At 55.1% G+C, this 27,641-nt stretch overlaps 11 protein-coding genes across 11 annotated transcripts; 3 read left to right on the top strand and 8 right to left on the bottom strand.

The window, feature by feature from the left end:
• Window positions 1-189: 189 nt before the first annotated feature.
• On the bottom strand, window positions 190-1,593 carry J7T55_004475 (uncharacterized protein; the record flags this gene model as incomplete). Its single annotated transcript, XM_053130170.1, has 3 exons — window positions 190-949; window positions 1,005-1,155; window positions 1,389-1,593. 3 exons carry the CDS (start codon window positions 1,591-1,593, stop codon window positions 190-192), a joined length of 1,116 nt encoding a protein of 371 aa, XP_052991404.1.
• Window positions 1,594-2,551: 958 nt separating this feature from the next.
• On the bottom strand, window positions 2,552-6,184 carry J7T55_004474 (mitochondrial membrane protein; the record flags this gene model as incomplete). The annotated part of the gene is made up of 1 exon (XM_053130168.1): window positions 2,552-6,184. The coding sequence occupies one exon, from the start codon at window positions 6,182-6,184 to the stop codon at window positions 2,552-2,554; it is 3,633 nt and encodes a 1,210-aa protein (XP_052991403.1).
• A 504-nt stretch (window positions 6,185-6,688) lies between these two features.
• Window positions 6,689-8,840, bottom strand: J7T55_004473 (cohesin loading factor; the record flags this gene model as incomplete). Its single annotated transcript, XM_053130167.1, has 4 exons — window positions 6,689-7,527; window positions 7,587-7,675; window positions 7,729-8,021; window positions 8,082-8,840. The coding sequence occupies 4 exons, from the start codon at window positions 8,838-8,840 to the stop codon at window positions 6,689-6,691; spliced, it is 1,980 nt and encodes a 659-aa protein (XP_052991402.1).
• Window positions 8,841-9,475: 635 nt separating this feature from the next.
• On the bottom strand, window positions 9,476-10,055 carry J7T55_004472 (uncharacterized protein; the record flags this gene model as incomplete). The annotated part of the gene is made up of 2 exons (XM_053130166.1): window positions 9,476-9,650; window positions 9,730-10,055. 2 exons carry the CDS (start codon window positions 10,053-10,055, stop codon window positions 9,476-9,478), a joined length of 501 nt encoding a protein of 166 aa, XP_052991401.1.
• Window positions 10,056-10,787: 732 nt separating this feature from the next.
• J7T55_004471 (embryosis-associated protein emb8) lies at window positions 10,788-12,297 on the top strand (the record flags this gene model as incomplete). The annotated part of the gene is made up of 5 exons (XM_053130165.1): window positions 10,788-11,559; window positions 11,625-11,739; window positions 11,793-11,907; window positions 11,964-12,092; window positions 12,151-12,297. 5 exons carry the CDS (start codon window positions 10,788-10,790, stop codon window positions 12,295-12,297), a joined length of 1,278 nt encoding a protein of 425 aa, XP_052991400.1.
• Window positions 12,298-12,869: 572 nt separating this feature from the next.
• On the bottom strand, window positions 12,870-13,564 carry J7T55_004470 (uncharacterized protein; the record flags this gene model as incomplete). The annotated part of the gene is made up of 2 exons (XM_053130164.1): window positions 12,870-13,178; window positions 13,265-13,564. 2 exons carry the CDS (start codon window positions 13,562-13,564, stop codon window positions 12,870-12,872), a joined length of 609 nt encoding a protein of 202 aa, XP_052991399.1.
• Window positions 13,565-16,013: 2,449 nt separating this feature from the next.
• Window positions 16,014-17,912, top strand: J7T55_004469 (rhomboid family membrane protein; the record flags this gene model as incomplete). The annotated part of the gene is made up of 3 exons (XM_053130163.1): window positions 16,014-16,800; window positions 16,859-17,814; window positions 17,871-17,912. 3 exons carry the CDS (start codon window positions 16,014-16,016, stop codon window positions 17,910-17,912), a joined length of 1,785 nt encoding a protein of 594 aa, XP_052991398.1.
• Window positions 17,913-19,891: 1,979 nt separating this feature from the next.
• On the bottom strand, window positions 19,892-21,931 carry J7T55_004468 (uncharacterized protein; the record flags this gene model as incomplete). The annotated part of the gene is made up of 2 exons (XM_053130162.1): window positions 19,892-21,439; window positions 21,656-21,931. 2 exons carry the CDS (start codon window positions 21,929-21,931, stop codon window positions 19,892-19,894), a joined length of 1,824 nt encoding a protein of 607 aa, XP_052991397.1.
• Window positions 21,932-23,848: 1,917 nt separating this feature from the next.
• Window positions 23,849-24,176, bottom strand: J7T55_004467 (uncharacterized protein; the record flags this gene model as incomplete). Its single annotated transcript, XM_053130161.1, has 2 exons — window positions 23,849-24,027; window positions 24,089-24,176. The coding sequence occupies 2 exons, from the start codon at window positions 24,174-24,176 to the stop codon at window positions 23,849-23,851; spliced, it is 267 nt and encodes an 88-aa protein (XP_052991396.1).
• A 729-nt stretch (window positions 24,177-24,905) lies between these two features.
• Window positions 24,906-25,358, top strand: J7T55_004466 (trafficking PGA2; the record flags this gene model as incomplete). Its single annotated transcript, XM_053130160.1, has 1 exon — window positions 24,906-25,358. One exon carries the CDS (start codon window positions 24,906-24,908, stop codon window positions 25,356-25,358), a length of 453 nt encoding a protein of 150 aa, XP_052991395.1.
• A 265-nt stretch (window positions 25,359-25,623) lies between these two features.
• Window positions 25,624-26,233, bottom strand: J7T55_004465 (uncharacterized protein; the record flags this gene model as incomplete). The annotated part of the gene is made up of 2 exons (XM_053130159.1): window positions 25,624-25,996; window positions 26,049-26,233. The coding sequence occupies 2 exons, from the start codon at window positions 26,231-26,233 to the stop codon at window positions 25,624-25,626; spliced, it is 558 nt and encodes a 185-aa protein (XP_052991394.1).
• Between the last annotated feature and the right edge of the window lie 1,408 nt (window positions 26,234-27,641).

Genomic DNA, 27,641 nt, shown 5'->3' with positions numbered 1-27,641 from the left:
GCAGAGGTAAGACACATCACAGTATCGGACAGGCGTTTTTATGTGAAGAGTCATTAAAGAATTCCATGTTCTTTTGGATTTGGCAAATGTGCTACCGTGGCTCACACATTCCTGACCAACGCCGAAACCATCAATATCATGCAGCCCATTTCAATTCCCTATTCCCAGAAACCCAAAGAATCCCCATCCTTACTCGGCCAGGGTGAGCTTGAAGGCCTCAGACACAGGCTTGGGCTTGCCACCCTCGAACTTCTTCTCGCCAAGCTTCTCCTTCTGGAAGGCAGAGGCGTAAGGGTTGAGGCGCAGCAGAACCTGCTTGTTCTTGAGAGGGTTCTTCTTCTGCACGTGGCCGCGCTTCGTCCGGGCCTCGCCCTTGGGCGCACGCAGGACGCTCTGGATTTCGGAAGAGTTGATGAGACGGGTAAGGTCGGCCTGGGCGACGACGTTGGAGGGCAGGAGGAAGTCCTTCTTCAGGGCCGAGGGCTCGGTGGTGGTGCCGTAAACCTTGTCGAGGGCCTTGAAGGCGGCGGACGACCAGATGACGAATCGGCCGAGGTGGCCACCGGGGGCCAGCTGCAGCAGGTTCAGGGAGTAGACGGAGGAGGTCTCAACACCGGGGATGTTGCGGAAACCCTTAACGAGCTCCTTGCCGTCGACCTCGGGGTCGTAGATGACGAGAGGGCCGCGACGCTGGCGGTGGCGACGACCTCGGAGCTTGCCCTTACCGGCGCGGAGCTTCTTGGAGCCCTTGACCTTCTCCAGGTCGGGGCCGGCACCAACGGCCTTCAGCAGACCAAGAGCGCCGGAGGTCTTGGCGGCGGCAGCGCCCTCGAAGGCGGCGGAGTCGACGACGAGAGGAACCTCAGGGACGGCCGAGATCTGGTGACCACGGGCGAACAGCAGGGAGGGGACGGCAGAAGCAGCCAGAGCAGAGGCGGTAGCGAATCGCCTAGATTCTGTTAGTGGCTGCGTTCGCAAGCAGGTGCCTGGCTCTATCGACTCACTTCTGGTTCTGGTTGATCTTGACGTGCCACTTGCGCCAGGTCTTGGTAGGGGCGAACATGCGACCGGAACGGCACATGTTACCGAAAGCAGCCTGACCAGCACGGTGCGTACCACCGCCAGAGACACGGGGAATACGGGCGACAGCGCGACCTGGATGTCTTCTTGTCAGCTTCAGTTCGTCCAGCAGCATTTTCTCAGCCTGGTGTGAAATATCATATTCCGGTTCCCCTTCCCGCTCAGAAGCCGTTCGTCGTCGTCGAAAATCGAAGTGCTCGTTGCTTGATTTGCTTCTCCCACTCCTCTCGCAAATTTCCGCTCTTCCCCCTCTTGATTCGTCGTGTTCCAGCTCTTTCAATGGTGTTCGAAAATTCGAAAGTACTAACCAGTTCCCCAGGACTCGGCAGAGGTCTGGTGACCAGCCTTCTCGCTCACGGAATAGGGCTGGCGCTTGTTCTTGGCGATTCCCTTGTGCACCTCCTGGACGATATCAGGACGGATGGGGGCGGTGAAGACGGTAGGGAAGGTGTGGGTGGCCTGAGTGGCCTTGCCATCGGCACCCAGGATCGTGACGGTAGGTCGGGATGCCATTTTGCCCAAGAATCGGCCTGCTTCAATCGGGAACTGTCAGTATGTGGCGTACTTCTTCGAGTTGAGAGAAATGTTCGCAATTGAAATTGTCGCAGTGGGGTGGTCGGGGACTGACCTCGGAGTGTCGATGGCTGGTTAGTTGTGTCGACGGTTTGGTTGAGAAAAGAGGTCGTCAACTACGAAGGCGGAAAAGCTGCCAAATTCGAGAAATTTTGGGTTTGGTGGGTTTGCGAGTTTGCAGCAGCATGTGCACGGTGCTGTGTGAAGACCGTGCGTCTTCGAAGCTGCACTAGTCCAGATCGAGCAAGCGAGGGGTGGTCACGTGCATCCTCAGTTCCCGGGTCTCTGCATTGCAATGAGTACATTCAATTACTGTGGTTCAATTGGAAGAAATCTAAATCTAACTTCCGATATTCAATTGAATATCAAAAGCTCTATTTGTATCTCTCCCAGCTGCTCGGTCACTTGTTTTCCTGCAGCTGTGGTGAAAGTCTTTTGGTACAATCTCAGCTAGATTCTCAAGGCGCCTGGACGTCTTGCTTCAGCGATCAGTGAAACATCCTTGGAGACCAGTCCAGCCGTCGTCTCAGCCGCTTATTATGACTCCTGGCATGCATCTAGTCCCTGAGACAAGTTGTTTCTGCTCAAGTGCTATGTTCAACACCGTATTCCTCGTTATAGTGTTTTAGACAACTACATCGCACTAGCCTGCAATGCAAATAGTGATAAAGGTTGGAGTTCTTAAATCATGACCCAAGCACAACCAATGCACCTACGCCATTCTTCCTCCCCATAAATATGATAGAGTAGTCCCCCTAGACTAGACAGTCTCCCTGCATGAGTGGATAAGGTCAAGATATGCAAGCGTGAATGGCCCACGTCCGTCTACCGGACCATGCCTCTACACGCTACACTCACTGGATAATAATACAGCACCACAACGAGCTCCCTTCCCCGATCATGAATCCTTCTCCGGCTCCTTCTCCCTGTCCTGCCTCTGCTGGTCCCGCTCTCTCCACTCCCGGAACGAAGCCGATTTCTCCTTGGCCGCCTCCACGGGTTCCTTTTCCACCTCTGTTCCCCCGCCCATATCCTCCTTCGTAGGTTGAGAGTCCCAGTTGACAGGCGGGGCGAGCGGGGTCATCCCACGCGCCTCCAGCATACGGATAGCAAGCGGATTGTGATGTGGTTTGCCGGGTCCCGGCTTCCTCATATACACGTACCCAGAGGGCGGATCCTGCCCGACCACATGCAGTGGCTGCGTCTGGGCGAGCTTCGTCTCCTCCTGCCTGAAGCGCTCGCCCAGGCGGCTGTAGTGGGCGAGCTTGCCGTCGAACATTGTTTTGAAAAGGTCCCTGCCGGGTTCCTTATAATAGGCGCTATACCGCCGCTTCTTCATGGCGCTGTAGAGATCCTGCACCTTGTCCTCAGGGATCTCCTCCGCGGTATACTCGACGGCCCACTTGTCCGTGGGTTTCAGCTTCTCCGGCCGCCTCACGTACTCATTATTGACTTTGTTGCGGATGGTGAGAATCATGCCCATTACCGGCTTCGTCGTGGACTCCTCGCCGACGCTCGAGGCTGGGGTGTCCTCCAGGGCCTCATCCGCGTCGCTGGCCTCATCACCCTCCTCCGCTGCTTCCGTGGGTGACTCCTGGGTTCTAGGCATCATCTCTAGCAGGATGCTCTCGAAGTTCCGAAGCTTGGCTTGGTCCTCCGATAGCTCTTCCGTTGCCTTTTGAGAGTCGCTGGAAGATCCGATGCGTGTAGTCAACTTGACGAGGAGATCCTTCAAGATGTCATCTGGTTTGCCATCTGCAGCCTTGTTCTCTGTGGCGGCTGCGTCTGGGGCATCATCTCTGGAGGCCAAATTTTGCTCGGAAGGAGTGCGGTCGTCCTGGTCTTGCTTCGTGGGTTCTTGCTTGGCCGTTGTGTCTGCCTCCTTGTTGCCGACACCAAACCAGCTGGAAAGAAAGCCGAAACGCGACGGCTTCGCCGCCTGGGGGCTGCTAGCCTCTGGGTTGATGTTGTTGGTCTGCTCAGGAGGGCGCACATCTTGAGCTTCTTGCTGCTCTCCAGATATCTCGGGCACGGCCTCGTCGTCTGTCTTGGGCCTTTCGGCGTTTACGTCGACAATGGCCTTCAGAAGTGCCTCTACATATTGCTCAGCCTCCTCCGAGGACTTTGCATGTAGAAGGCCGCTCTGCTCGAGGGCGTCCTCAATAGCATCGCGGATTGCCGAAATGCCCTGAGCGTCACTCTCCATCGTTTGCTCGACGACTTCCATCATGTCCTCCCACACGTCCTCGCTGTCCTCCTCGTCGTTCTCTTGAACGTCCTCATCGGTCTCTCTTGCCTCTTCGACAATGTTCTCCTTGAGCACAGCATCCTCGGCTGAGTCGACCTCCCCAGCCAAAGCCTCCTCAGTTTCGTCCAATTCTTCTTGCGCCGCCTCGTCCTTAGGCTTGATACCAAGCACTCTTTCTTGGAACTTCGCAGCTTCCTCCTTATTTTGCTCCTGAATTACTTTGATCTCATCGTCGTTGACGGGCTCGGCGAAGAAGTACATGAACGGGACGGCCTTGGACGGCCTCGTCTCCACATGGATCCTGAGCGACTTCTCAGGGAATCTCTCCGTCGCCTTCTGCAGCAGTTCCTCCAATAGCTCAAGACTGGCCATGAACTCCCGGTTACCCGTTGTCATGTCCGTGCTGCCATGAAGAGAAAGGTCCATTTCCTCAAGAGGTATGTACTGGAAGCCGAAGATTCGCTGAGTGTTGTGGTACGCAACAAAGATACCGTCCATGCGACCCATGCGAACTTGCAACGAGTATTTGAGGAATGCGAGGCGGATCATGTCGTAGTATTCGCGCTCGAACGACTGCCACTGGCCTTGACGCTGTCGGATTTCGTAGCCGACACCCTTCTCGGGGTTCTTGGCATCCATGCGGATGGTGACGACGGCCCTTGTCTTGAGGTCAAACACACCAGTTCCAGGAAGCCGCGGATCTTGTGCATCCAACTGGGACCGCATCATGAAGTTCCCGAATGTCGTGTAATGGTACGACTCCTCCGCGTTGCGTTCCTCCTCCGTCAGCTGATGTGAATTGGACCGGCGGTACTTCTCGAACTCCTCCTTAGGAGCGGTAAGGAGCTTCTCCATAGACTTTCCGAGCATGCTGAGGATAGTCTCGGAGTCATACTCCTTGTCCGCATCAATGGCGTAGGTACCATTCTTGTAGTGCAGGAACGTCGCGGCCGGCGCCCTGAGGATAGCGCCGAAATTCACACTATCGGGTATATAGCCGTTGGAGATCCGCTCATCGTTTATGGGCCTCCACGAAGAGAGCAGATAATGGAAATGGGATAATGTGGCGGTCATGCTTGAAGTGGATCCTGTGAACTTCTTGTTGTGCTTCTTGGCTACATCAATGAGCGTCGTGTCTTTGGAAGAGGTGACATATTGCTTCAAGGCGTCGAAGTCAAACTGGTCCACAGGCATGATGGTCGCAAGGTAGGGATCAAAATTGTACACCCTTGTACGGGGGTCCTGCAGCACGTAGACACCCTCATTGAACAGGACACGGTCCAGGCCGTATTGAACACGAGGCACCGGCGCTTTGTCGACGTCAACAGGTTCGAGTCCCTGATTTCGTGTCTTAATCTTCTTGATATCCCTGTGTGTCTTCGATTTCCCCCAACCTACATGTCCGACATTATCAGCCTTTGTCAAGTTCTTGAACTCAGGCTGTCCGGTTCCCAAGTTGTTGAACTTTGAGCCTCCTTCTCGAGCAGCCGCTTTCTTCTCCGCTCGGGTTTTCTCGACCAAAGCAGCAAAGCCTTGTGCCACAGAAGCCTCAACAGTCCCTGATCTGACCCCTGGAGGTATCTTGCCGTCTGCTTTTGCGCCCTTGTTTACCGTCTGCTTGCGCTCCGGCTTCGTCGTCGGATCAGAGGACCCCTTGTTTTTGACCGTCTTGCTCGCTTTGGTTCTTTGATCAGCTTGGACCGTCAGTACGTTTTTCAGGACGTCTAAGGTCCCTTCAAGCAGCTTCGCTTGTCTCTCAGCGGCCTTGGACGGAGCGCCTTGTATCGGCGGGAAGTGCGACTTCAACGACCGTTTCGTGTTCGCGTCATTCTTCTTGCCGTCCTTTCCCTTCGTAGCAGCTTCACCCGTTGTCCCTTGAACAGGCTCTTGTGTTTCTTGGAGGCTCTTCAGGATATCGAGTGTTTCCTTCCATAATTGAACTGTCTCATCAGGTTTGTTCGAGGCATCGGCGGCCGCCGCAGCTTTCTCTTTGCTGGCCTTGGGCGGACTCGGCGTTTTCTTCTTCTGTCGGCCCGCTGGTTTTTCACCCTTTTTAGCCTTTGCAGTTTGTGCTTTGCGTGAGCCCGGTTTGTCTGCCTGCGAAGGTTGGGCTGGTGCTGAGTCGTCCGCAGTCTCAGAAGCCGTCTTCTTCGTCGCGTAGGTTCGGCTTAGGGCGGCCTCTCGACCGTGGGCACCAGTGCCCTGGGAGACATGGGCGCAACATGAGGCGCAAACATAACGTGTGCGGATGCCACGACTGCCTCTCAGCCTCAAGGGAAGCATTGTTCACGCAATTGGTGAGCAGACCGCGGTGGCATGTCTGGATGACGCTTGCAGAGAACAAGCGCCCAGAAAATTTCCCGAGTATGCGCGCCCCGATAAGATACCACCCGCCGCTGCAGGGATCTTAGCTGTTGGGCACGCTCAGGGATCACTCCAGGTTTCGCCCTGTCAAAGCAGTAGCTTTAAAGGAATTTTTACCAGTCAAAATAAGCTCTTGACTCTTTGGTTGAGTTATTACTGAGCCCGTAGCTACTAAAGGGGTATATCCCGAACCCAGCCCAACAATCATCTGTAGATCAATACACCGTCATCACAAGCCAAAGCCGCTCCTGGGTGAACGCCCACATGCAGACCATATGCTGAACCCCCTCTCAAATCATGCAACATTACTTTTCGAAATCATGACGCGCAAGTTCAAGGCCTTGTTGTCTTTTGCGGCAGTCCCCTTGCAGCAAGTATCCATCAGGCGCCGAGAAATGACCAGTTCCAGTTCATCACATCTTCTCAAGTCCCCTCGGGCTTTACGAAAGCCTGATTCGCATGCCGCGTCCCATCCTCGCGCAGCCGTTCCGCCTCTTCAATCTCCCCCTGCATCTCTTCCGTCTGCGCCAGCATGCCGTCGCCTACACTCATCCACAGCAGATTGCCTGCCTTGTTGGCCTGTTGCCGCCCCGCCCTGGCGCTCTTGACGGCCTGGTCACCGACGACGTTCTCGAAGAGCACCGCTCTCATCAGGTTCAGCGCAACAGCGAGAAGCTGAGTGTTGTTTGCGCCCTGCGCCCATTTCAGGCCGACCTGGATGTGTTTCTTGACCGTCTGCATCGATTGGCGCGGTTCCGTCTGAAGTGCAGCCTGCATGAGATTGAACGCGGTGCGGATGTCGACATCTGCGTGGTCAGAACAGTACGGCGTGATCTTCTCGATAAGGTCGGTGAGCTTTTCGTCGTCTCGGTGGGACGGGTCTTGCATGATCCAGACCCTGTTCATGGCTGCAAGGAGGGCTACCTCAGAAGGCGGCGTGCCCGGATTGCCATTTATGGTACCGGCGGCTGGGATCATAAAGCGCTGGTCGCTGAATATTTGGAGCGCTCTGTCAATGTCTCCAGTACCCTGGTGATACACTCCAGTCACATAAAGCACCAGCAGACTGAGGCGGCCGCCCTCGGGCTTCGGGTTTAGTGCCTCGATCTTCTGGATGCAGTCATGCACTCTGCTCCATTGTGTACGTGTTGCTGATATCAATGCAATGAGGGCGTAGATGTAGCACTTCACCTCCGCTTGCCACCTGGCCTGTTCTATGGCCATTGGTAACGAGTGAGCGGGTGTTCGTGCATGGGCAGGAACTAGATTACCCATTAGATGTGTGGTCAACAAAAAGTTCGGGGATACTACCTACTCTTACCCAGCATGTTCAAGGCCTCCGTCCAATATTCCATGACCTTTTCACTCTTAGATCCTTGGTACAGTAATGCTAGACCGCTCAAGACGTATCTGAGAATACAATTAGCGAGGTCTGTTCAGAATGCGGTTCTCGGGGACCTTACGCTAGAACGAATGCATGAACTTTGGTGACAAATGACAAGACAATGAAGTTGTGTTCCCCGTCTCCAGATTGAATGATGGTCTTGGTATCACTCGTAACCGAGGCGCCCGAGTTGGACTGCTTCTTGAGCGGAAGATGGAGTTGGTCCAACATCTTGTCCCAGTCGTGCGCCTGAACGAGCTCATCCATACGGGCTTGCAGCGCCTTCAGCTTTTGCATGGCCACCTGTGGCGCCTTTTGCTGCAACGTGCAGGCTAGATCCAGGAGGAGGATGAGCACCTCAACTTGAGGGATCTGAACAGACGGATCGAGTTGATATCTTGACGCCTGAGCTATGCATGTTTGAACACGTACGATCGAGTCATCTTTCCTGGCCTTGAGGTGTGTTATTCCCTCAAGAAGAGACGTCAGTACTGCTATTGCAAGGTCGCCTCGCTTGCTTGCAAAGCCTGTGATGTTGCGGAGATTTTCCAGAGCCTGGGCATCGGCTGGGTTGCTGGATTGGAGGTGGAGAGAAGCCTTGAGGAACCGGAAAGCGTACACCCAGTCGACCGCTTTGTACGTAATAGCATCCCCTATGTTCTTGTCTATCTCAATGAAAGCGGCTTTGCGGTTTCTCCTGAACAGGACCTTGAGCAACTGAAATTGCATGCAGTATTTCAGATCCGTGAACCGGTTCTTTTCGCAAACTGCAATTCCCTTGGTCAACGCGGTCTCTGCTTCCATCAAATTGTCGGTCTCTTCGCTCAGCGCTGTTGCATATCGCAGCCGGATGTTCGCCTCAGCCCGTGGAGGCAGCTTGTTCAGGTTGAGCGCAGCGTCGAGACAACCAAGTCCCGTCGCGATGAGCTTGTAGTATTCGTCCACGCGCTGCTTGTCAAGCGACGTCGCTATGTCATGTACAGCTGAATGCGCTACCTGGAAGCAGTCGTCTGCGACGCATGTCAGAACGGCAGGTGTGTCGAAGTGGCTGGTTGGCGTTTGCACGTGCGACATGCTAGGTGATTTGGTCAAGATATTCGGTGATATTGTGCTAACAGGGGCTGGTAAAGACTTCCGTGCGGGCGCGGGCGCGGGCGCGGGTGCTGGCGCTGGGATCTCCCTCTTCAACATGAGTTGAGTGGGATCTATCCCGTCAAATACGTGCTGCTGTGCCTGAACCGCTGGTGCGGGTTGTTTGCGTTCTGGGGACGGTTGTGGAGGCGGTTGTGGAGGTTGTTGTGGTTGCAACGTAGGTTTCGTTTGTGCTGGCGGCGGTGCTGGCGACGGTAGTGACGGTTCAATTCTTTGAGGCGTTTGTACGCTCGGGGATGGTTGTGAGTAGGTCGATGGCACGCGTTGACTGTCCACTCGCGGAGAGTGTAATTTCGGCGCAGGTTGTAGCTGGGTCGATGGGATGTGCGAGGCTGCAACACTGGGAGAATGTAGTTGTTGTGCCAGCGGTGGTTTCGCCGCAGGCACGCGTGCACTGCTCGCTCGTGGGGATTGGTACGCTTGTGCTGGCTGTGGTTGTATTGGAGGTACTTGTGGACTGCTCACGAGGGGAGACTGTACTTGTTGCGTTGACTGCAGCTGCCCTGGTGGCATATGTGGGCTGATCACTCGCGGGGATTGTAATTGCTGCACCGACCGACGTTTCTGGGGGATGAGTTGTGGATGCGAAATTGGTTGTTGAGGTTGTAAGGGCTGTAGAGGCTGCGCAGGTTGCGAAGGGATTCGCTGATTTATCGGTCTGGGAGAGGGAGTCGCTACTTGCGGCGGGTAGTTGTGGTGGGAAATGTATTGAGGATGGGGTTGAAGCTGAGGTTGCGACTGAGGTTGAGGCTGCAGTTGAGGCACTTGCGCATGGTGCTGATATGCGCCATTGCTGAAAGGCTGCTGGTGGTGCTGCTGCTGATGCGGTCTTTGGTGCTGCTGCTGTTGCTGCGCGTGGAAGTTGGTCATGGCGGCAGGGTGCGCGTGTGCCTGCTGCGCCTGAGGATGGACTTGGGCATGGGCATACTGCGGCATCGACTGCATCTGGGAGTTCGAGGTAGGCATAGGGAGGAAGTGGGCGCCAGCCTGGTACTGCTGGTTGCCCATATATGCCATCGAGTTTCCGGATCCATATTGTTGTTGTTGTTGTTGTTGTTGTTGTTGCTGCTGCTGCTGATGCTGATGCAGCTGATGCTGATGCTGATGCTGATGCGGTTGATGCTGCTGTTGCTGATGGTGTTGCTGGTGCTGGTGCTGTTGATAGCCAGGCTGAGGGGGCATCTGCTGATAGCCATGGCCATTATAGGCCTGGCCATGGCCATGGCCCGGAGGCTGCTGGCCCCAATTGTTCATGGCGACATCTGCCACTCCCCGCGCTCACTGCCAATAACCTCCCTCCTACAGCTTATTTCATCCACCAGTCTTTCAATGTCGTGGTCATCTAATCGTTACGGCAGTCATCGTTCGGTCGAGTCGTCTCTGGAGCATGGGATGTGATGGGGAGAGCGGTGTAAGGGGTAAAGACACACAGCACCTGCTACCAAGCAGGACGGAAAAGGATCAAGATACAAAGGACGTCGAGGTTGAAGATGCCGATCCCTGGCCAGATGCGGCTTCAGGGAAGTTGGAGGCCGCGACCGCCACGTGCGCCCGATGGTCCGTGCACATGCACCTGTCATCGGCGCCGCGGTCGGCAAGATGCCCGAGAGGAGCCGAGGCAGCATTGGGACGGGACGGCAGGACGGGGGCCCGGAATCTGGAAATCTGGAAATCTGGGATCTAGATCTCACCAAAAGGCAAATCCAGGGGCCCCACCATTTCTGCCGATGACAGTTCGCATGTTGCTGCAGGTCTGATGCACCAAGTTTCTAATATAGAGAAGGTTATCTTGCATACGGAGATACCACATTCTCATCCTTGGACTACCTGCCACCCTGTGAAAATCCTATCTGTATATCCCCTCTCATTCGCTACTTTAATTACTCTCAATCGCTCACTGCAACTGCTGCGTCCATTCTCTCTTGGCAGTCCAAGTCCTCGAAACTGTCCCGCTCACTCGTCTTTCGAGCCTTGCGACGGTCACCAATGGACTGGTTCGGCCGTGCCAAGATAAACTACACTCACCATGTCTCTCCCCTCGCGCTCAAGGAGAAGGACGGCAACCAGACCGACCTGTTGAAGATCATCGAGAAGGTCACCCCGACATGCCAGCTAAACCCCTTGCTCTTCAATGGCCACCTACAGACCATGTGGACGGCTGTGGGTAAAGCCGCGCCTCAGATCTACTACAAGAGAAAGATCTTCAACGCGGACCACCACACCTATACCGGCACATTTGCTGTGGACTTCGTTACACCTCCACACCAGGAACGCGATGAGGCCCTGCCGCCACGGACGTCATACTTCAGTGATGCCGAATTCGAAGCGCAGGCCTCGGATGACAGCAAGCCCATGCTCATCGTGCTCCACGGTCTGTCCGGAGGTTCGTACGAGGTCTATCTCCGCCACTGCATCGAGCCGCTAATCTCGGAGGGCGGCGATTGGGAGTGCTGCGTTGTCAACGCGAGGGGCTGCGCGGCCAGCGAGGTCACCAGCGGGGTGCTCTTCAACGCGAGGGCGACCTGGGACGTCAGGCAGGTCGTGAGGTGGGCGAGAAAGGCGTTCCCGAATCGGCCCCTGTTCGGCCTGGGTTTCTCGCTTGGCGCCAACATCCTGACCAATTTCGTGGGCGAGGAGGGCTCCAACTGCCTCCTGAGCGCGGCCGTCGTCGTCGGCAACCCCTTCAACCTGGAGGTGTCCAACATCCAGCTCCAAAGCTCGCTGCTTGGCAAGGAGTTATACCAAAGGGTCATGGGAAGTTCGTGCAAACAGGTGCGGCCTAATTTCATTTCTGTGTCAGATACTGACGACATGTCCTCCCAGCTAACATGAGAAAGCTTATCCTGCGCCACAAAGAATCAATAATCAAACACACGAAGCTAGACTTCGACGCCATTCAGAACGTCACCTATCTCTACGAATTTGACAGGGAAGTCCAGTAAGCAGACTCGCCTTGGGACATGCAACAGTCTGAATGCTAAGCATTTTTAGGTGTATATCTTGGGGGTATCCCACGGAGTCAGCCTACTACCGCGATGCTTCCTCGAGTGACTCGGTGCTCGCAATTCGGATACCTTATCTGGCAATCCAGGCCGCAGACGATCCTGTAAGTCTTCCGCCGATGTTAAGACATCGCGGGGAAAGAATGTTAACAATGCACAGATCGCCGTGGAAAAGGCTATTCCCTACCAGGAGTTCAAGAAGAATCCGCATACAGTCTGCATGACAACCTCCCTCGGTGGCCACCTCGCCTTCTTCGAGGTGGGCGGTGGTCGCTGGCACGCAAAGCCGGTATGTTGCACGCGAGCCCAGAACCTGCTCGGCATACGAGCCCTGCTGACCATTCTAGGTGACCAATTTCTTGAAACATATGGCGACGAATGTAGATCTTCAGTCCATCAACAACCAGGTCAACGGCAACACTGTCCTAAAACCACAGTACGGGTCAGGCTTCGACCCTATGCGCCGGAAGATGGAGGTCAAGATCACAGAATAGACCACTAAAGCATTGACGGTACACGGAACTAGATGGTAGCTTGCAGACCAGGAAACGGCCAATTATAGACAGGATAGACTTGAAAGTTTTAGACTAGACAGAGACAGAGACGAGGCGCATTATGGCCTGGGGTATATGATTGTTATCTAGGCAAATATTAGACTAGAAAATTGTCCTCGATCGGATCCCTGATTTTCATAGCCCATCCCATGTATGAAACGGCCTGTGACTGACAGCAGACACACGGGAACCTAAATAATACAAGACAGATCAGATCATCCACCTTGCATCATGACCTGTTCCGACTAGGAAACCGTAAGAGCAGGTAGCGCGTAGAGAGTCCCTCAGACGCCATCCTTTAAGAAGGCCATCTTTGATAAGATGATTGTCCTTTCAATCAGGCCTATCACCATGCATCGAGACCAAGTCAAGCCTTCCGCCAAGCCCTTGAAGCCGACTTTTGATAATCCGTTGCCCGTCTTTCCGAAAACTCCAAAAACGCCATGCAATGAATCCACCCCTCCTTTAGGTATGCATGCATGCCCCGTCAAGTGACTCAGCTTGGCCGATCCTCACTCGATAAAAGACACGCGCTTCTTCTTCTTCGGCTTGACGGCCTTGGTGCCCTGAAGCTCGACGTGCCTCATGGACCTCTCGTTGGCCTTGTCGTCGTCCGCCTCGGAGCGCTCCGGCCTCTTGCGCTTCTTGCGCAGCGAATCCTTGGTTTCGTCCAGCTTTTGCTTCCGCTCCGCCGCCTTCTTCTCGGTCTCCTGCTTGCGTGCCTCGCGGATGGCCTCCATGTGCCGCGCCTTCATCATCTTGGACTCGATCTGGCCGTCCTTCTCGGCCTGGACTATGGATAGAATCGTGTTCATGCTCTCCTGTACGGTGCCTCGTATGTTAGCGACTAGGTTTCTATGCAGGAGAGATAGAGAGTTTGCTGGTGAAAGAGTCGAGGATTTCTTACCCGGTCATCGACAAAGACCTTGCCCTTCTTCTTGCCCTTGGGCTTCTCCACGCCGATGGGCGTCACCATGTTCAGCGCTGGTATGTCGAGCTCCTTCTCGCTGTAGACCTTCTTCTTGCGCTTCTTCTGCAGCTCCTTGGCGAGCTGGCCCGGTTTCACGGGCGCCTTCCTGCCATCCTTGACCTTCTTCGCTTTGACGACGGGGTCATTCTCGATCCTGCTGGCGGCCTTGCTGTTTTTGATGCCAGAGCCACGAGTGGCGTGCTTGTTTTTGACCGTCTTCGTCCGTGCGGCTCCCATTTTGTATCGTGGGTATGGTGCGCGCGGCTGTTGGTTGCGGGTGCGATCTTCAAAAGGGTCCAGGTCTTGTCGCGAAACTTTTTGGCGGGAGATCTAGACAGCGGTGATAAGAACCCTTATCGCACTCTGTGCCTCGTGGCGGCCCCCCTCCTAACCCGCGACCCCCCCCCCCCCGCCAACAACAACATGGCTGAAGCCACTCAAAGATTATCGCGATAATCGCTCGGAAGAGATTGATAGTTCCAAGAACGAAGCAGCTCAAAACTTAGGCTTGAAAACTTATGACTTCTTCCTGGGGTCTCAGGATACTGAAGATTTGCACCGGCAGAATCAAATTGCTATGACTACCACATCATTCAGAATCTGGTGGTCTACAAGTCTACACGACGAACTCTCCTCAACTACGACCTCTCGTGAGAATTAGATCTGTGGGCGCTTCTGATTGCTCAGATCGTCAAGACCTTAACTGAAGGATAAAGCTTCGATACGAGATGTCCTTTCAAGCGTGATGCCAGATTCGAAGGAGCGAGACGAAAGCAGTCGGTAGTAGCTGAAGCGGACACCTACGAAGCGCCCCTTGGAGCTAAAGCTAAGCCACCGGACCTCGTAATAAGTCGGCCGAAGAGGACGATGGACACGACAACCAGTCCTCGCAGGTTCGCGGCTGCACCAACCTCGGATCATCCTAATTGGATGCTGCGCACGACAGAAGACTTCGATAAGTATCCGTCACTCACAAGCCGAGGCACGCACCTCTACGCGGCTGACTTCAGAACAGCTCAGAACAGCAGAGGTAGCATGGCCATTGGATGATGTCCTAGCGGCGGCTCTTGGTTCTGAGATGCGGCCGCGATGTGATTCCTGCCGGTTTGAGGCTTGGTGGTCTGCAGGTGGTGCAGCATCTATTCATTGAGCCGCCGGCCCAATCGCTAGTAAGCTGCCACGCACTGGTGGTGCCGGCATCGAATGCGGCGGCATTTTGAAGGCGTGGTACTGTCAGCCGCGGACTGGCGTCGGAGAGGAGGCCTCTAATAAGAAAGGTCTGTATTAATCCAGGCCGCCCAATGGCTAGGAGTACAAAAAGTACAACATAGGTTCGCTGACGCCGCCTTGGAGGTCTTCAGTATGGATGAGAGCCATGGTGGGCCACGAGATGACCGACCGTATCTGAAGCCTCTGCTAGCCATGGTAGCAACGCAGCAAATGCTGAAACTGCATGATGCTGGAGAAAGCCGTTGAGGGGGGTTCAGGATGTGTGGGTTTCTAAAAACAGCAGCTCAGTCCCATCATGACCAGGGCGGTTGGGATCTGACAGTGCACTAACAACTTGGCAGCCAGCGACAAGGACGGCGCTGATGAGGCAGTAACTGACCACTGCAGTGCACAGTGAAACTGGATCAATGGGGACTGGGATGACGCCACAGGATACTTCGTAACGCTGTCGTGCGCAGTTGTCGATCGTCCCATAATTATAATCTATGGGATATGGGGTTGGATGGTTCTAAGGTTGCCCAGCCAGACTGGATGAATGAACAACGCAGCCCAGTGCCCAGTGGGCCAGACAGCCTGTTAGCCCCGACCACACCCCAGTCTCGTCCAAGTCTCTGCCGAAAGAACCCACTTGTTGCCCCGTCTGCTGCATTTGCTGCGCGAAGGTCAACGTCAGCTCTGCTGGCTTGCCTGTCACTTGCGATCAACAAAACGGATGAGTAAGAGATGGATGGGGCGCTGCTGCAAGCCAGCTAACAATTCGAGCAACAAACAAGCCAACCTGGACTGACGACGACCTGTATTATCCTGGCATCAACACAGTCAAAATCTCTGCCACCACCCGCTGCCTGTGAGACAACCTCACATCCTGTGGTCATTTGGCTTTATCCCTCTGATTTGCCCTCTCTGTATCTCTGTGACCATCTTCATTGTCATCTGCGCTGTTGTGGAGCAAAACGTCTGACAGCCACAACTCATCTGTTTGTTTTGATAAATGATTCTGGACTCAGCCTTCCTCTAAGTCTGGCGTGACAGGGACTTTGACCAGTACAGCCTTCTTTGCTTGGGTCTAGACAGGGATAGCCACAGCTGCATCAAAGCGGCAGCGCATTTTCAAGATTTCGGGTCCCTGAAACCAAAACCTCCTGAAAGCCCGATCCTGCTCTCCTCCCCAAAACTCCATTCAACAACTCTACCCTCCCGCCCGTCTTGGCCCCCCCATCTCCAAACCCCCATCTCCGTCTCCGTACATACCCTTTTTTTCTCCGACACAATAATACTCGCGACGACACCCACACTCGTTCAGCATCGTTCTGCAACTTGCCTGTTTCCGTCGCTCGTTCCTTCGCCTTCGGTTCACCCTGCCGGTTGTTACATTGAGATCTGGTTAGGATCGAGGTTAATCTCTAGCGTCTGGTCGTTACGCGAGCTGAGCTGAGCGCGGCTCTCGCCTTCCGTCATGGCTTCCAACGACTACTACAACCAGGACCACCTCAACAAGCCTCTGCCCCCGCCGCTGAGTACCTCGCCTGCTCCGATGGATGGTCCCCATCGACAGGACACTGTCGGTACCTACGCCAGTTCGCAATATTCCCAGCGAGGCAACACCATCCCCGCCCATCAAGCCTACCCAGCGAGATCCGACACTTACGCCTCAACTGTCCCATCGCTCCCCTCAATCCCACCACAGCACAGGCAGGACACGTACACTTCGTCGGTCTACACCGCGCAAGCACCTTACGGCGCACCATCTCCAGCGCCCGCGCCCTCTCTGTACTCTAATGCTCCGTCCTACTCGAACCCCCCTTCTTACACGACCCAACAACATCTGGGCACCCAGCCACCAGGGCAGAACCCTTCGCCAGTCTCAAACACCTCCGCGTCGCCCTTCGATACCGTGTTCGATGACCATGCCTACCCAGCGACCTCTTACCAGTCTGCAACGTCAAGTCGCCAGCATCTGACAGGCAAGGATACGTCGTACAATGGCGGAAATGGTTCGCCGTCCGACGACCGGGTACATTCGCAAGATGCCATTCCCCTGCAGGACCGCGCACCCAAAGATCCAAATGATGATCTCGACCACGTCTACGAGGCGCCGCGGCGGAGCAGGACGCAGAAGAAGCAAGGCGTGCGGTTTGGCGAGCTGGGCATGTTCGGCGCATACGGCAACCGCATCCCTTGGGTCGTCTACATTTTCACAGTGGTCCAGGTTGGCGTTTTTATCGGCGAGGTTGCCAAAAATGGTGAGGCTGCTCTACATCGCTTGTATCATTGACGATTTAAAACTGACATATCTTGCAGTCATCGAGACCGGATCTCCAATTATGATAAAACCCTCCTTCAACCCCATGATCGGCCCTTCGACGTACGTTATGATCAACTTTGGTGCAAGGTTCACGCCTTGCATGCACAACGTGGACGGCATCACGAACGCCAACGAGACTATCAGCTGGCCGTGTCCCAACACCACCTCTTCCGACACTTCCTCATATACTTGTACCTTGTCCGACCTGTGTGGATTCGGGGGGATTCCCGAGCCCAAGTACACTGTTGACGCAAGCATGAGCGACAAGCCAGAACCCAATCAGTGGTGGCGCTTCATCCTGCCCATGTTCATGCACGCTGGACTGATCCACATCGCCTTCAACCTGCTACTCCAGCTGACAATGGGCAAGGAGATGGAGAGGTCTATCGGGTCGCTCCGGTTCTTCCTGGTCTATGTGAGCTCTGGGATATTCGGATTCGTTTTGGGAGGAAACTACGCTGGCGCCGGACTGGCTTCTACTGGTGCATCCGGCTCGCTCTTCGGCGTCATCGCTCTGACCCTGCTCGATCTCTTCTACTCATGGTCCGACCGCGTCACGCCCGTCAGGGACTTGATGTTCATCATGCTGGACATTGTTATCTCGTTCGTCCTCGGGCTCCTACCAGGTGTCGACAACTTCTCTCATATTGGCGGATTATTGATGGGTCTCGCGCTGGGCCTCTCAGTGCTGCATTCACCGAACGCGCTGCGGCGCAGGATAGGCGATGACTCGCCTTACTCGACAGTCAACGCGGGCTACACAGGGGACAAGCCACCAGGATTCCTCAAGAACCCTGTTGGCTTCTTCAAGGGTCGAAAGCCGTTCTGGTGGGCCTGGTGGCTGGTCCGTGCCGGTGCGTTGCTGCTGGTGTTTGTCGTCTTCATTGTGCTGCTGCAGAACTTTTACGTCTATCGTAAGACCTGCAGTTGGTGCAAATATCTGAGTTGCTTGGTGAGTCCCATACAGTACCCTCGAATTCAAGGGGTGATTGCTAACTCATTTAACAGCCTGTCAGCAACTGGTGCAACAGCGGGCTTACGTTTACATAATCGTCGTGTCACGGCCATCGTCGAGGCGAGAATTGGTCTCAGGTGTCGAATTTCGTATCTCAGACAAACAGGACACATTGCGAACGTATCTTCATTTGCAGGAAACGGCAATGCATTGCAACATCTAGCGTGACGGATACACGAAGAAAATCAAGGGAACGGGAAATGGCTCGGTTGTGATCATCGCACAAGCGGCGGAGTTTGGATGGCTTCTGTGTGGCTAAAAACTCATATGCAGATATACTCAGTCGACTATGAAAGTCTAAATGGTGGAGAGGAATACTCTAGGCAAGGAAAGCCGTGCACTTGCTCATCCATGAGCATTGGAGGGAGACAGTCCTCTGTGGTCAAATGAGCATCAGGACTCAGGATGAGCATATTGGATTATCTGGACAAGCATAGACATTGGTGTTCTAGTTGCATTTCACGCATGAAATAGGCCGGATTGGATTTCGGCAGTTATACCAGTGGAATTTCCAACATTCCTTGCCTACTCACTCAATGGATTCCGTGACAAGTCGCACGGCTCCCTATAGAGAAAGCATATAGACAAAGCTAGCATGGTCTTACGCTCTCACTTATTCCAGACACAATCTCAATCTCAAATCGTGAGACAGTAACATCGCGCGCTGGGACTCTCTTTTCAAGGGTCCTTCTCCATGCACATCACCTCAGGCAGCCCGCCGGTCTCTCCCCTGCACGCAGCCGTGGGCTCCCCGGTAGGTGACAGGTCATGCCATTAGTACTCACAACGTACATATGCGGGGAAGATGACCGTCCCCTGGGTCTCACACTCCTTTCTATACCCAAATCGCGTCCGAGCCAGATTCCTAAACTTCCTCCGCTTCATTTCCCTCCGTGCCTAACGGAGAGGTGTTTTTTTGTCCCGATGTCGATCTGCCCGTTGGTCTCTGGATACCCGTGTGAACAGACGCGTCGCTCGGCATTGTCTCATCTTGGTTTCCTTCTGAGACCTTTGGCCTCGCACATACCATGTGCCGCGTCGAACGAACTGACGGTCACGCGACCACACGGTAAACGACTACAAGCCCGCTGAGGCCGCATGCGCAGAAGGTAAGCTTTCGAGCTTGCTATTATACTCTTACTGTACATACAAGACATACATGCCTTTGTGTGTATAGTGTTCATTATGTGATGATTCAACCAATTTTGCATGGCTTAACTGATGACCCGTGACACGGTCTGTTGATGCCAAACATTGTATTTTCTTACTGAGTCTGATCTCTCTCTCCTGGCCGACTGCTTTATTCTGTCTGTACATGTGTCTGTTGTCAGATAGCTGACTGCATTCCCGTGGCTCTGTGTCCTCCAGAACTGTGTCTCAGTCACATTTGAGAGGTGCCTCAGATTGAGACCTCATCAGCCAACGTACGGTTCCAACGTCCGATTCTAACGTCCGGATTGGCCATGACCATTCAACAGAGTGGATTTGCGGGCTTCGCATACTTTTTAAAATATGTTCAGCCTCCAAAAAATACACCTGTACCTGCGGACAGGGCGTCAATATGGACGCGAGGTATGTGATGCGAACATCGCGTCTCCACTGACATCCCAATGCGCTCAATGAGCCATATGACAGCAGGAGCTCACACGGCCTCTCTTCATCACGGATAGCTGGGTATCGCGTTGTCCCTTCCGGGCTTTTCATAGAATCGTGCTTGCAGTCGTCGAATCGTCGTAGTAACAGCTGCTTGAGCTACGCCGCTGCCCTCTTTGTTGGCTCGACTCCTCGTTTGCCCCTTTTGATGCTCTATACCGCAAGACCGGGTTCCTGTCGAGTATAATGCCGGCTGGTGCTTGCCTGGGCTTATTATATAGCATTAGCAAGCTGGTGACGTTGACACACCCGTCTCATTCGACCATAGACGTGCTCCCACACTCGGCTCGAGGTGTATGGGTTGGGATAACGCTGTGAAGCCATCCTCTTTCATCTTTTGCAATTTGATTTTCGAATCTCATCATCCAACGCTCAAGTGATATTCCTCGAAGATGCTGTCCACCTTGTGTCTCCACTGCGGCGGCAACGCCTCCTGGATGCCGCGGACCTGGTTCTCGCCCGTCTTCCCAAGGAGCCACAGGTCCTCGTACGGGATCCACAGCTTGAAGAAGTGCGCGAGCGTGATGAGGGCCCGCGGGCGCCGCTGCGTCAGGAAGTCGTGGTACACCTCGGGCATCCAGACGGCGAAGCCGATGAAGCGGCGGCAGACGGCGTACAGCGGCTCGCGGTCGGCGATGGCCTTCTGCACGGAGCCGATGTAGCTGAGCACGCGGTTGTAGATGCCCAGCGTGACCTTGTCCTGCAGCTCGTGGTCGCCCACGGCGTCCGTCGACCCCCGGTCGTTGTCGAGCACCCAGTCCAGGTGCGCGCGGTTCGCCGCCGTGAACATCTCGTCCGGGTCCATCCGCGGCATGCTCTTGAGGAACCGCGTCGTCTTGTCGCCGCTGCCGCTGCCGCCGCTGCCGTCCCCCCGGAACCCCAGGTAGCCCCTCGCCACCGTCAGCACGGAGCCGGCGCCCTTGCCCATGCGCAGCCACTCGAGCGGCGGCTGCCACGGCCGCACGGGCAGCGTCTGCACGAGCGCGAACGAGTTCTGCAAGATCGTCAGCGACGACATGCACACGTTGTCGGCGTTCTCGCGGCTGAGGTTGCCGACGGCCTGGCGCTGCTCGCGCAGGGCCATGGACAGGTACTTTTGCTGGCACAGGCGCAGCTCGTCGCGCTCGCGGGGGTCGCTGCTCTTGGTCCACATGTTGAGCGCGCTCGACGCCAGCATGCTGTACAGGATGGCGTCGTCCTCGAACGCCAGCAGCGGGATCTCGCGCCCCCACAGGAACGCGCCCTGCCCGAACCCGCTCGCCTCCGGGTCGTCCACCTCCCTGTCCTCCAGCGCGACCGACGGCACCGGCTGCGGGCCGTGCGCCCGCTCCGTCTTGGTGCCCGCGAACTGCTGCGCCGCGTTGACCATGTAGTTGTGCATCAGCCGCAGCTCCCAGATCCGCCGCTCCTTGGACTCGGGGATGTCCAGGATCTCCGGGTCGGTCAGGTGCGAGAGGTAGTCGTTGGCCTCGCGGACGATGCTCCCCGTCTGCGACGAGGAGCTGTTGCTCACGACGGAGGGGGCGCGGCTCGAGAGCGGCGGCAGGGCGCCTGATGGGGAGTAGCCTCCGGCATGGGACGGTGACAGGCCGCGGCCGGCTGAGTACGGTGTGTACCCCGGCGTCATGGGGGAGAATCCGCCGGGCTCTACGGGGACGGGGAGGGAATGTGGCTCCGGGCCTGGAGTACGGGCCCATGATTCGGGATTGCCGGGTACAGAGGCCGACGACGGGTTCGGTGAGAAGCCCTGGTCACTGTGGCCGGAGGAGGACTCGGCGCGGGTCACCCGGAGGCTGATGCCGGCGGCGTCCTGCCGGACATTGCCATGGGAAGGACCTCCACGCGAGGGATAGACACAGTCCACTAGGTGGCGGCTACAACCGCTGCATGAAGGACGTGCTTCATCGCACTATAATGTCATGCTATGTCAGCAGTTGGTAAAGACAATCAAAGCTGTCCAAGCTTGGGTCATAAGAAAGTCTGTTGGTGGACAGACGAGGGGTGAGAAGAAGCAGTCAATAGGTCTCTAGGCGAATGATACGACGTGTATATATGATAGCCCCCCGTCCGCCGTGGCGACACCCCACTCTGCTGGGTGTAGGAGATAGAGATTAAAGCAACTTACCTTTACTCGGCGAGCCTTGCATCTGAGACAGCCCATTCTCGACTTCTTGTGATAGAGCCGAGGCCCCACGGCGCGGCGCGTGAGCTCGGGGCCCGGACCGGACCGATTGTAATCATCGCTACGGCTGTCTCCCATCGTAGTGTCGTCCATTGCCGGCGCCGGATCGGACCCGGGGCCTTCAAGGGGATCGTGCTCGCGCGTCGGGTCGTTGACGGCTCTGAATCTCAGGCCGCGAGACGACTCTGAGATCGGCGGCGGAGTCGGCATTTGGGTCATCGAGACAGCGAGCGAAGGATGAGCTTGCAAGTGGGGGCCAGGACCGCCGAATGCCAGGTTCCAAGGATTGTTGGTTGGACTGGTTCGCTTCTCGGAAATGGCAACAAGTGACGGATGGAAAGTTCCGAGGCGTTTCCTCGGACAATTCCGCCCTGGCTTTTTTTCAAACAAGAATAGTCAGAAGGGGGAATAGTTTCATCGCAGCCAAGACCATTTTCTTTTCGAGGCTGGGGCGCCCGTAAGGATGACACAGGTGGATTTAAGGGCATATCAATACCCCGTGGGTGGCACAGGGCGATCTCATCGGGGCTGCAGCGTCTCGCTACGCTAGCCCGACGCCGTCACCATTCCGGCGGATAAGACCAATTCCGCCTCTGTGGCCTCTGAAATCCTGCCAGTCTCGTTTACCTTCCTCCCTATGCCATGCCACAACTCGGGTGTCCTGATTGAGAGGACAGAATGCAAGAAATTTACATGGCCATCCTGAGCCCGGATCGGCGTGTTTCTGATGCTCTTGATAGGGCGCATTGTTCATCTTGTACTGTCGTGCTCCTCCCGGAAGGAACGGCATTGCATGACGGGCCGCCGTGCTGACAGGCGTGGCTGACAGAGGCTTACATGACTGACAGTGCTGACGCCGCGAAATATCTAGTCACAGCACGACCCCTGAAGGCCTTCGCCGTCCGAATCCTATAATATCTGATGTTGTGCCCATTCCGGCTGCATGTGCCAGCAGATGCCAGTGTGCCATCAAGGGCTCCATCAGTGAACGGCTCTCGGGTAGAGGAGCTATATCTTAACCTTCTATCGCGCAATTTGTGGGCCACAACTTGGGTTCCACTATAAGCTTTGTTGTAGGAGCATGCTCGGACGATTGAGGTTCATCACAAAGGCCCCTCGTGCTTCGGCATTGGTAGAACTGCCGGAGCGGCGGCCATGACGGGGCGAGTTCCGATGAGGCTTTCATTTGACTTCGACTGACATGCGCCATGTATAATGAGGCCTGGGGTTCAAGGTTTGACAGCTACCGCAAATAGAGGACCCAGCGCTGAGTAATAATACGCGCCGTTATTACAAACGAGTGATATATTCAGCGGTCGGCCCATATATGGGGTAAGCATTCATCCATTAGTAAAAAGCGTATGTTAGCTGCGAATAAATGACTGCAAATACGCGTATGTGGAATTAGGTGGCAGATAAATTATGATGACGATGGACTGGACGAGTCGCCAAGTTCCATCCAGACAGCATCCTTTGGCCGAACTCGCATGCGTTCCGTCCTCGCGGTTGCGGTGTCACTAATGGCGGTCACTTTCGCTGTAGTCACAGTCAGAGTTGATTTTCTCGGAGCTATCACATGCTAACTTGACGGTGTTCATTTCAAAGGACCTTCAGCGACCCATGTCTCTGACTCCAAAGCTTCGAGAACAGGGTCAAAATGTCCGACCTCTCGGGCGCACAGAATATATGAAGCAGAGTGGATACCGATCTCAAGCTGGCCCCTGTCCGACGGGTGCCTCAGAGATTGTGGTCGATTACCGTCGCCGGCGAGTCTGGCCGGGCTTCCTTGAGGCATCCGAAAAACCCGATTTCGTTCTGCCCTGGCCGTCTACGACTCGCGGCGCAGTGCTAGATGAAGACCCGAATCGAGAGATTTTCCCAAGGACACTGTTGGACTGAGAAGCCGCACAGCGCTCGTAACATGGAATTTCCACGTTCGATTGGCCTCAAGAGTGCAACCTAACTTCGACAATGGAGCACCGCCTCCGTCCGTTTCCTGTCCATCCAACCCACAGGCGTCGTTGACGGGCTAAATGATATGCGCAAGGACTCGAGCCATATTCAGTTAGATCTGCCGTGACTAGGTGGTCGGATGATGCTTCTCGATGCAGCATTTCAATGTCACAGCTTGGTCTTTCATCGCTTGGCCTTTCCTTTGCCCTTGCTGACCTTGGCTGCCTTCTGCTCATCTACGAAATCCTTGATGATGCCGTTCAGGTCTGCATTCCGCCGGGCCAGGAGCAGTACATCGTCGGTAGTGATGGATGTCCGGCCAGCATGGCGACTGAAGCTCTCCAAGTCTATGGCGACATTTTCTGCTCAAGCAGTCAGAACTCACAAGCGCCATACGAGGTGCCGCAGCTTGAGAATGCTCACCGATCTGGGTCCAGACCATCTCAGTCAAAGCACCGATGAACTGTGGTGTAGCATTTCTATTGCGTCTCAGGGACTGTTCGTCCACCATTTTGCCAACTGCGAACCAGAGCGCTGCTTTGAGGCGCTACTCATGAGAGTGTGTAAGTAGGTGTGTGAGTGACTGACGCGTCTAAGGCGCGTGTCCAAGACAAACAGCCTTTACTAACCTCGCGAACGTCTTCTTCTTCAGGTTGATCTGCCATCGTATGTCAAGCGTCCCCGACTTCGACAAAATTGTATAAGAGTTGCAGTCAGTGATAAGACTAGACAGTTCTCAGACAATGCTCCTTAACGATAGCAACTTTGAGAGTGGTCGTCGCGTTGAAAGATGCTTGGCCAAGAGCCAAATCGCACCCCTGGACAGATCAAAGGTTGTTAGTGAGACATCAGCAAATCATAGGGCGTCGGTTCTGGCTCACCACAACGTGTGGGGCGTCGGCCTAACCGGCCTGCCGGCCTAGCGTGTGCTTGTTAGCCAGTGCCGAGGGCGTTGTGGATCTCAGAAGGTTCAAACTTCGTCAGTGCGTCCTTTTGCCCAAAAGCTCGGGGCGCGCGACTGGACTACATGTCTTCGAAAAAAGCTGTCGAAATTCCCGCAATCCCACCCACTTCCAACTCTTCCACACCAATATAAATCCTGACACGCTGTCGTCTCGGAACGGCGACCTGCTGGCAAGCTGTGCATAACCACCCCGAACCATACATCGGCGGCCCTCGAGCTCAAAGTCTTCCGACAACCATTTGACATCGCTCATCCTCACCACCACAACCGCCCACCATGGACGGCATAACCAACGTCCTCTACATCGCATACGAGCGCTTCACGCGCAACCTACGCGGCAGCCTAGAGGGCATGTCGCCCGAGAAATGGATCAGGATCGTCATCATCGTCGGCACATACATGCTGCTTCGGCCGTACCTGCTCAAGCTGGGCGGCAAGGCCCAGATGAACCAGCACGAGAAGGAGGCCGCCGAGGCAGAGGCAGAGGCCGAGGCAAAGGCAAAGATGTCGCCCAACGAGCTGCGCGGCCACAAGATCGAGATTCCCGAGGACAGCGACGACAGCGACGCCGAGGTGGACAGCAAAGCGACGTCTGCCGACTGGGGCAAGAAGGCCCGCCGCAGGCAGAGGACCATGGTCAAGAAGCTGCTGGATGCCGAGGAGAAGAGGCTGCAGGAGCTTCAGGAGGACGATGAGGATAAGGATATCGAGGAGTTCTTGACGCAGTAGGGCTTGCCGGTCTTTGGCCGCGGATCGACTTGGGGAGCGGATAGTTTCTCAATCAAACGGCTTTACAATCCAGCATGTCATGCAGGGACGATGCAAACCAGTGGAGGTGCAAGTAAAACCCACATCAAATCACCAACTACAGCGAAAAGAACAAACTCGGCTCCATACGCCGAGGGAAAACCCTGCCGCTCTTGTCGGTATATGCCCAAACGCCGCCAAATGCTTCTTCTCCCTCGCATCATGCATGCAATACAGCTAACAAGCTTCAGACAAAACCTCGCTGACCGCGCTGGGTGTATTGCCGCTGAAGGGCTGGCCCAGTTGGCGCAGGCCATGGGTTCGTGCCACTTGCCCACTCATTGCTCCGCCAGGGGTTCCTTCGGTACACGTGCCCTTCAGGAAGATTTCTCGTGCCCATCTGCATGCCGTTGTCGTTGTGGACAGCCTGTCGAAGAGCCACACCGCGGTTTTGCGTTGCCGAAGCAGGTCGTCCCAGCCCTGGTTTCGCACTCTCATAGTCTTGGGGCTCATCCCAATAATATGAGGGGAGCCAAGGGCCGGACAAGGATCCCTGCCTGTGTGCCAGGTGCTCTTCACTGTTCTCAACGTCCTCATAAGGCACTTTGATAATTTCGGTCCTAATTGGCCCTGTCAGCATTGCATCGTCTATCGCTCACGGAAGCAGTTTACTTTTGTGTTCGCCTGTAATACACGTGGCCTGCTTGAAAGGCGATGCCTATGACACCAAACACGATGGTAATTAACGTGTTCAAGTCCATATCCCATGGGCTATCTACACCCTGGATGAGGATGATTGTGCCGTTGGAGGCGGCGAGAGGGAGGGTGGTGTTGTGTGATACGGTCATTGGTGCCATGTCTAAGTGCTCTCGGTTGCCGAAAGCTGTGGTGCCCTCACACGAGATATTGAGCGCCTCTGAAACCTCGATGTTGAGCAATACGACTGCAAGGATCAGGACCAACGCGCAAGGGGGAACGGCACAGCGAGGGCAAGGCTTTCGAGTTGCAGCAGGAATACTGACAAGGCACGATCCGGTGGGCAGAATATGGTGTTCAAATTTGATTTATTGATAGAAAGGGCCTCGAGTGTAGACTCTGAGCAGACATTAATGAGCACATAGAGTAGAGGAGAACGCTCGACAGCCTTTGGACCTTATATATATATCGACAGACCTAGACACATAATATTACGCCTACAGCAATGATCTCGCACAAACTGTGGCTCCTGAAGGACGACGCACCGGATGCAAGGTTGCGCCAATGAATGGTGCTTACTGCCCACCCACCAAGGTGGTCAGCCAATTGAGCAACACAGGACCTTGCTACTACTGCAATGGTCGTCGTGCAGCTGCAGTCGTCGTGCTGCAGTTATTCGTCTGCTGCAATCGTCCTCTGCAATCGTCCTCTGCAGCTGCAACGGGGCTGCAGCAACGAAAGCTTGGAGGGCGGAAAAAGGCTTGGCAGGTAGGGACCACTTTTGGTACTCAAAGTCTCAAAACGGTTTGGCGGCTCGGCAGCTCGGCAGGCCTGCTCGTCGTGCCTGTCTGGCTCGTCCTTCCCATCGTCCCTAGCCCAGCCTGCAGCTGCACTGCCTCACTGCGAATCTCCCGGCCAAGCTTCCTGGGGCTCTAGGCACGGGTCTGACCTGCCACTTCGAACCTGCACCGTCACACGCATCCTCGCTCTGCCTTTGGTTTGCCGGGGTTTAGCAGAACTCCTGTCAGATACGAATGGTCGCCTCCGGCATGCGCTAGTGCTAGAGAAATACCTCGCAGCTCTTCAGCAGCGGTCAGTAGGGAGGTGGGTCGAGTTTGCCTGATTGTGCAAGATCCCCCTCCATTACGACAATCATCGGAAGGCAAGGTGCCTGGGTCGAAGCTATCTAGGTATATGTTTCTAAGAATTTTTCTGATCGGCTTAAACAAAAATTATCTTAGAAAAGGGATGACTTCTATGGCAGGCTGGTCTGCTGGCCGGGGAGTATACCCAGGGATAAGGAATCTCTGTCATTATGAATTTCTACCCTTTATTGATATTGTGAGTATATTCACATATTAAGTGTCATCAGCGGTCGAAACTTTGCGGAAGTTGTACTACAAAAAGTCCTTGACAAAAATGTATGCAACTTAGTGGTCGTTGCCCGAATCTGCAGACCCCGCTGCTGCTGGGGGGCCCCCCCCCCCCCCCCCCCCCCCCGGCCCACCCCACACACACAAAACGAAGGAAGAAGAGACACAAAAACGGAGAGAAAGGGTGAGGGGGGGG

This window comes from Diaporthe amygdali (assembly GCF_026229845.1).
Source record: "Diaporthe amygdali strain CAA958 chromosome Unknown NODE_22_length_803717_cov_65_427750, whole genome shotgun sequence".
Lineage (NCBI taxonomy): Eukaryota > Fungi > Ascomycota > Sordariomycetes > Diaporthales > Diaporthaceae > Diaporthe > Diaporthe amygdali.
Note: the sequence above shows the minus strand (reverse complement) of the source record. Positions and strands in the feature narration are given on the sequence as shown.